This window comes from Polypterus senegalus, chromosome 3, assembly GCF_016835505.1.
Source record: "Polypterus senegalus isolate Bchr_013 chromosome 3, ASM1683550v1, whole genome shotgun sequence".
Lineage (NCBI taxonomy): Eukaryota > Metazoa > Chordata > Cladistia > Polypteriformes > Polypteridae > Polypterus > Polypterus senegalus.
This window is the reverse complement of record NC_053156.1, coordinates 294,760,770-294,767,497: the sequence shown is the minus strand read 5'-3', so window position 1 is coordinate 294,767,497 and position 6,728 is coordinate 294,760,770. Positions and strand designations below refer to the sequence as shown.

Genomic DNA, 6,728 nt, shown 5'->3' with positions numbered 1-6,728 from the left:
CACACACACATCTCTTTGGTTTATGGGTGGAAAACTGGACTTTTCGAGCACACATGGAACCAACTGCCAGATTTCAACCCGGGACACAGGATCTGTGAGGCAGCATTAACCATAAATCAATCATTTTTGGAAATAAAATCTTTATTAATGACATGTTCAGAAATTAACATTATAATATGGTAACAAGTGCCACTTACACCAGTTTATTGTAGATCACAATAAGGCACCGCCACATATAGCATGGGACTGAACCCATGACACATCTGCACCCATGTCATCAGGCCTAAAAGGACCACGGCGCTGTCTTCTCGACCAAACAACAATAGACAGGTGCATTAATCCTTTGTTTGTCTTCCATTTTCTTTGTTAGAACTTGATGCAAAGTCGCAATGTTAGTATGGGGAGAAAAGCTGGCAGAACAAAAATTAACAAAAGAAATCGAAAATTACAAATCTTGTACAACGTCAAATACGCCATATTGAGAAGAAGGCCTCTTCTATCTTATTACTGATTTAATTCAGGTTCTTCTATTGAGTAGAACAAAAAAAAAGACAAGTGAGCAGAGCCACAATTGAGAACCACTGCTGTCCAACGGTGGGAATGATGGAGAGTTACGTTAGGGGTCTTTTAAAAAGATATGATAGCCCTAAGAGTCAGTAAGCTACATCTCAACCGCAGGAAAGCTGGAAATCAGTTTCCATGACCTATAAAGTAATTTCATTCCATGTCTTTTGATTTATCTGTCCATCCGTGTCCTGCTTCTTTCTGTTGGAAATGATTGGGAAACCCATCAGGATAAAACAAAAGCTCCCCTCGAGTGCTGTAATGCCAGCAAACTAACAAGAGAATTAAAGGGAAAACCTGGAATGAGACGTTAAACAGAAAATCGAGAAATCGATCAGGAGATTGAGGAGAACCTGAACAATGAAGTGAAAAGGGCAGATGAAGATCGAGGTCAGAAGAACAAAGTGAAAGTCAGGAACCTAAAAGATCAAAATTCAAAAACACGGAATTCTCAGAGAAGGTTTGTCATCCACAGCTCAAGTGAAGACATGGTGACATACATGACCTTTTATCTCATCACTCAAATTATCTGTATGTTATCACCTTAAGAGACAGCCAGCCCCCTAACAATGGGCAAAGCTGTCCAGGCAATAGGAACAAAATCAAGCGCTCCCAAAAATGTACAAGATGGCCGCCAGAATGGAATAAAATAGAATAAATATAACAAGCCCAGAGTGTAAGGAATTGTGTGGCTAGCGTGTTACAGGTCGCGCCTGGCAACCAGCATCAGCAGGTCCACTGTGGCTGCAGGCCCATCTGGTTCTGTGGTGATGAGAGTAGGCTTTGGCTCCACCCACAGTTCCTCCCCTTGCCCCTCCCCAGCCTCTCTCTTAACCGGCATTTTTTTTTCTCCAACGTTAGCCCCTCCCTTTTGCCTACTTGTTGCTCTGGCTCCTCCTCCTCCTCTCAGTGTCACTTGGTATGCAGCTATAATTATGCTTTTTTAACATGAGGGGAGGGGCAAATAAAATGAAAGAGGGCACCTCAACCAAGAGTCTTCACTCTAAAATTGAACTTCTCAAGTTCAGTGCTCCCAAGTTCTGGATTTTAGGTCATTATTGTTTTTGCATTTGTGAACATTTGCTTACTCATGGACTTTGTCTTTGTTTTGAGCTAATTTTTCATGCCTTACCATTGCTTGGAAAGCACAGAATATCACTCCCTAAGGGAGTTTCCACAGCCAAAACTGCGGTCTCCTTTCTCTGCCTCCCTGATCTTCCACGGCTCCTCCGATGTAGTTCATGCACCCTCATCTGTCTCATTCATTCACACCACTGTTTCCCCATTCTAGATTAGAATGGCTCCATTCATTGATGACAGATCAAATGTCCAGTGGTGGTCATATAAAGTGAGCGGCACAATTAACTGATGACTGATCAAAGGTTTGGGGTGACATAGTCTCTTTTGGATTTACATAGATCACACAGATGCATTTTGGGGAGGGGCCTGGTGTCTGACTGGGTGATCTAGGTCTTCCTGTAGCTTCACCCTTGTGTGGTTCCACATCGTGCTGCAAATTTGGTGTCTGAGGTAACACCATCTGCACTCATTTTCCGCAATTCCATAAGCCAGGATCTTTCCAGAGGCTCATTGGCCACCACAAACCCAAGCCGATGAATTTGAATTTTAGGAGTGGAAATTCGGCTTGCAGGTCATGGCTCTCCAGTCGCACCCCCTTTACCATGTCATGCACCAATATAGACTTTAACATGCCTTTTCACACTGGAAGAAAAATGGTTGCTGATCATTTGATCATTTGGCCTGGAACGGTGCAAACTATTATCCCTGGAAATATCGAAGCATTGTCGTTAGACCTGAGGTTTGGCTGTCTGTCTATTGCGTAATGCCACCTATCACTGCATGTTGTAGTTGAATGTTTGAAACGCCATCACTGTACTGACCCCTACTCTCTCTTCTGTTTCTTTTTTCCGGTTTCTTTGTGGTGGTGGCCTGTGCCACCTCCACCTACTCAAAGCTTCATGATGCTCCAACAATGATGGACGGATTAAAAGGCAGAAGTCTACGTGACCATCATCATCATCAAGCCCTTCCGTGAGAACCCTAAATCCAAAGAGGACTGTTTCATTTATGTTAGGTAGAATGCCCAGAGGGGACTGGGCGGTCTCATGGTCTGGAATCCCTACAGATTTTATTTTTTCTCCAGCCGTTTGGAGTTTTTTTGTTTTTTCTGTCCCCCCTGGCCATTGAACCTTACTCTTATTCGATGTTAATTAATGTTGATTTATTTTGTTTTCTTATTGTCTTTTATTTTTCTATTCTTTATTATGTAAAGCACTTTGAGCTACTGTTTGTATGAAAATGTGCTATATAAATAAATGTTGTTGTTGTTGTTGTATCACTTGCTACAGATTTGTTCAGTGACGTCAAAGATGTATTGTAGTCCAGTTTCACTGTGGTTAAATATCTGAGCTACTTCAAGAGGTGGAGCCAAAAATTCCTCGAATCGGTTGCTAGCACGGGAGTCAGGTGTAGTTCTCGAATAGGCTGCCTGGAATCATATGCCTACAGTCTGTTTTTCAACTGGTGTGCCATAGAAATAATAGTGTGGCATAGCTGGGTCTGAATCTGAGAGGTAGAAGCTCTGCGGGTGGTCAAGACCCATCTGTAGAGAACAGAACTAAGTGAAATAGCTGGCCTAAAAGCAGCACTGATCTCTACATTGCAGAGACGGCACTTAGAGCACTTCGGACATGTCTCCTGGCTGCTGGAGTCCATCCGCCTGTGTGTGTGTGTCCACTAGCGAGTCTCATAGGGCCAATGGATAGTGGCCATGGCACGGGCAGAGGGATAAAGTAGCTGGGAGATACCACCAAAGTGCTCGCTAAGTGCCATGTTTGTGAATGCCAATCTTGGGTTGGGGATGGTGCATTTTTACCGGCTTCTCTGGTAGTCCCACCACTTCATACAGTTGAGCACGTGTATGAGACACAATGTGTTTGTGGTTGTAGGACAGTGGCGTGCCTTGGGATGTGTTTGGTTACAAAAAGAGTGCCACCACAGAAAAAAGGTTGGAAAATACTGGGTTAATCAGTCTGAGTCGATCGAGTGTGTACTTCTACTGTTAATTCTACAATTCACCAAACCACCATGGCAGACTTCCAAGAGACAATAATGATTGTGTTTTTTTGACACAAATGGTCCGGAGAAGTGGTGCACCCAAAACTGCATTTAGCACCTGCACACACACGAGGTTGTCAGTCAAAGAGTTTTTTGTTGCTTCACACCTTCCATATTCTCCCGAACTCACTCCCTATGACTGCTTTTTTGTAAATTCGAAATTAAAACTGAGACTGAGTGGAAGAAAGTTTGCTACCGTGGAAGGAATTGATGGAAAAAATAAAAACGCAGGAACCTCTAGTAAAGTGCAAAGGATATAAGGCCAAAAACAATGTGGTCGTTGCTTCACACCTCCCTTATTGTCCCAAACTCACTCCCTGTGACTGCTTTTTTTGTATTTCCAACATTGAAACTGAGACTGAAGAGAAGAAAGCTTGCTACCATGGAAGGAATTCAAAGAAAAAACAAAAAACAGTAATAGGTATCTCAAGGAGGGTATTGGGGGATAAGCAAGTGTATGATGCTGTTTCACCCAATGCCGATTTTTGGGTCCTCCTTATATTTTTACCTGCCAGAATTATAGTCCAGTGTAAGAGGAGGTAGAGGCCTTTCCTGATTTTTAAATGCAGGTCACTTGAAACTTCTGTTGGGATGTTGCATGATTTGCTCTCTGCCAATGACAATTTTTGCAATTTCAGGGTCCCCCCTTGTATTTCTACTTGTTAGTTTTATAGTCTAGTGTAAAAGGAAGCATAGGCCCTTCCTGATTTTTAAGCACAGGTCACTTTTTATAAGCTGGTGTATTGTGTTCTATTGGTAAATGCCAATTTTTGTGAGCCCCTTGTATTTTACCCTTGTCAGTTTTATAGTCTAGTGTAAGAGGTGGCATAGGCCTTTTCTGATTTTTAAGCGCAGGTCGCTTTAAATTTTTTAAAGGCTATTGTATGAGGTTCTATTGGTCGATGCCAATTTTTGTGATGTATTTAAATATCTAGAATACTCTTATTTGCCTTATTTTTTAGACTTTTAAGTGAAGTTCAACCACAATCACCTCCCCAATACATTTAGCATTTATCCTTTGTTAATTCATTTTTCGAACTCATCTATAATGTGCTTTCTTACGGTTGTCATTTGAATGAAGTTGACTGATGAGCTTCCTCTTGCACATTCACTTGTAATATACAACGGTTTACAAAGTTTTTTGAGCTACAAGATTGAGAAGCTGGCAAATACTAATGGCGGGTACCGGCTCTTGTGGCACTGCTTTGTGGTAGGCCGGATTTTGCTACACCTTATAACATTCCTTTTCTAAGAAACTTTTCTGTTTTCTTATGAGCAAAAATTGGGATGATTCTCTGGCAGCTCCGTGCTACTTGGTGACACAATGGCTGATTTGTCGTTGCATTAACCAGAAACATCTATAAATTTCACAGTCACCGAAAATGTTCATCTGCCCCAAAGTCAAGGAAGCAGCGCAAAAATAAATTCAAGTTGAAAATGTCACCAACCTCTTGGAAAAAGCGTAAAGTGGAGATTTGATAAGGAATTGAAATATTGACCGCCATGTCACACCAAAGGTCCAGCAGCACCAGGCCACCTCAAGCCAGCGACAGGTATCTTTAGTCTTCAAGTCAGGACTGTGTAAATCTGAGGCACGTGTTAATGATTTGTCAATGCGATGGGAGTATCAATGTGTGGACCACCCTGAAGATCTGCACATCCACTTTAGGACCAAAAGGACACTCTAGAGACTTTCTGGAGGTCCTTGAACTGTAGGTGATGCTTGTAAGTGTAGTTACCCAACATGTTCTTCTACTCGACAAAGTCATGGGATGGCAAAGTTTTACTGGTCCGTTACTCCCTGGTCCTACTGCCCAGGTCCACAGGTTCTATCTTCTAGTTTAGACATTATTGGCAATAAACAGAAAGGCTTTGGCAGCTACAACATTAAAAGGCCGAAGAGTTATGGAGGGACTGCATATGAACACATGGCCCATACGGCTCAGTATTGACAGTTTAATCCCCATCAAGTCACATCTGCTAATTTTGCTTTGGATATTAAAAAGATGACAGAAATAAGAAGAAAAAGGTGTGCCAATGGTCAGTAGATCTCCTCTTGTCGGAGCCAAACAAAATCGAGCCAAGCTTCTTCTAGAAATCCAATATGTCCTCAGATGACCACATAGAAAGAGGTAGTGGATGAATGAAAGAAAGAAGAAGTGACCCCTGGGTTGGACTGTCCTGTTCACAGAGTTCTAGGCAGAGGGGCTCAAGGAGTTGATCCTGTCCAGCAGCTTATCTGGTGGACCATGATCTCTTAAAGCCTTTGGAGATGAGGACAGCTGCACAATAACATCACTCGGGTTTGGATGGGTGCTGGGATGTGATCGGGCAAACTTACATTCGATTCTGGAGGCCGACGCCGGCCGTGAAGAAGGTAAGCAGGCAGCGGCGTCTCAATGTTTTTGTGCTTTATTGTATCAAGTCATTAGATCTAATCTGATAAACCGAAGCTGTGCCCACATTTAAGATCTGCCATAGCAAAGTGGGGCCTGGGTACGGCTCGGCCCACTAAAGACGGGATGAAGCAGATAGGCGAACTAGCAGAGTGAGAAGCGGCGGGAGTTGATGTTCATTTTAGTGACGCCTATAAGCTTGAGAGGAGCTGACAGGCTGAAGCCGGGGGTGACTGGGAAGTCGCACAGTAGATCCGATAGCTCGTCGCGCTCCTCCAGCTCATAGGTGGCGTCATTGAGCATCTTACGGTGCAAATGGCAGGTCTGCTCAATCTTGAGTTTGTTGATATCGCTGCGAAGCCTCATGAGCTGTCTGGCCAGTTGCTGGTCCTGAAGGCGCATTTCAGTCTGGAAAAGAAAAGACAGGAAGGCCTGTTATGGTGGTGGGCACAAGAGCAATGACCATGTTCAGCAAGTATTGGGTGGTCAGCGTTCAACTCCCAAAGTATGGAACAAAGTTATGCTATATTCTCAAACTAATTTAAGTCAATTCAAGGGACTGGGGACCAGATGATGCAAACAATACCAGCAGCATCAGGTGCATGACAGGAACCAGTCCTGGATGGGCCA

General features: G+C 43.2%; 1 protein-coding gene across 1 annotated transcript in view; it reads right to left on the bottom strand.

Annotated features, from left to right (window-relative positions):
- Positions 1-2,855: 2,855 nt before the first annotated feature.
- LOC120526318 (protein FAM167A-like) overlaps positions 2,856-6,728 on the bottom strand; it is a 46,268-nt gene continuing 42,395 nt past the window's right edge. Inside the window, exon 3 of the mRNA XM_039749456.1 lies at positions 2,856-6,506. Within this exon, the coding sequence (XP_039605390.1) occupies positions 6,243-6,506 (264 nt within the window). The 3' untranslated portion in view covers positions 2,856-6,242. The remainder of the gene's footprint in view (positions 6,507-6,728) is intronic.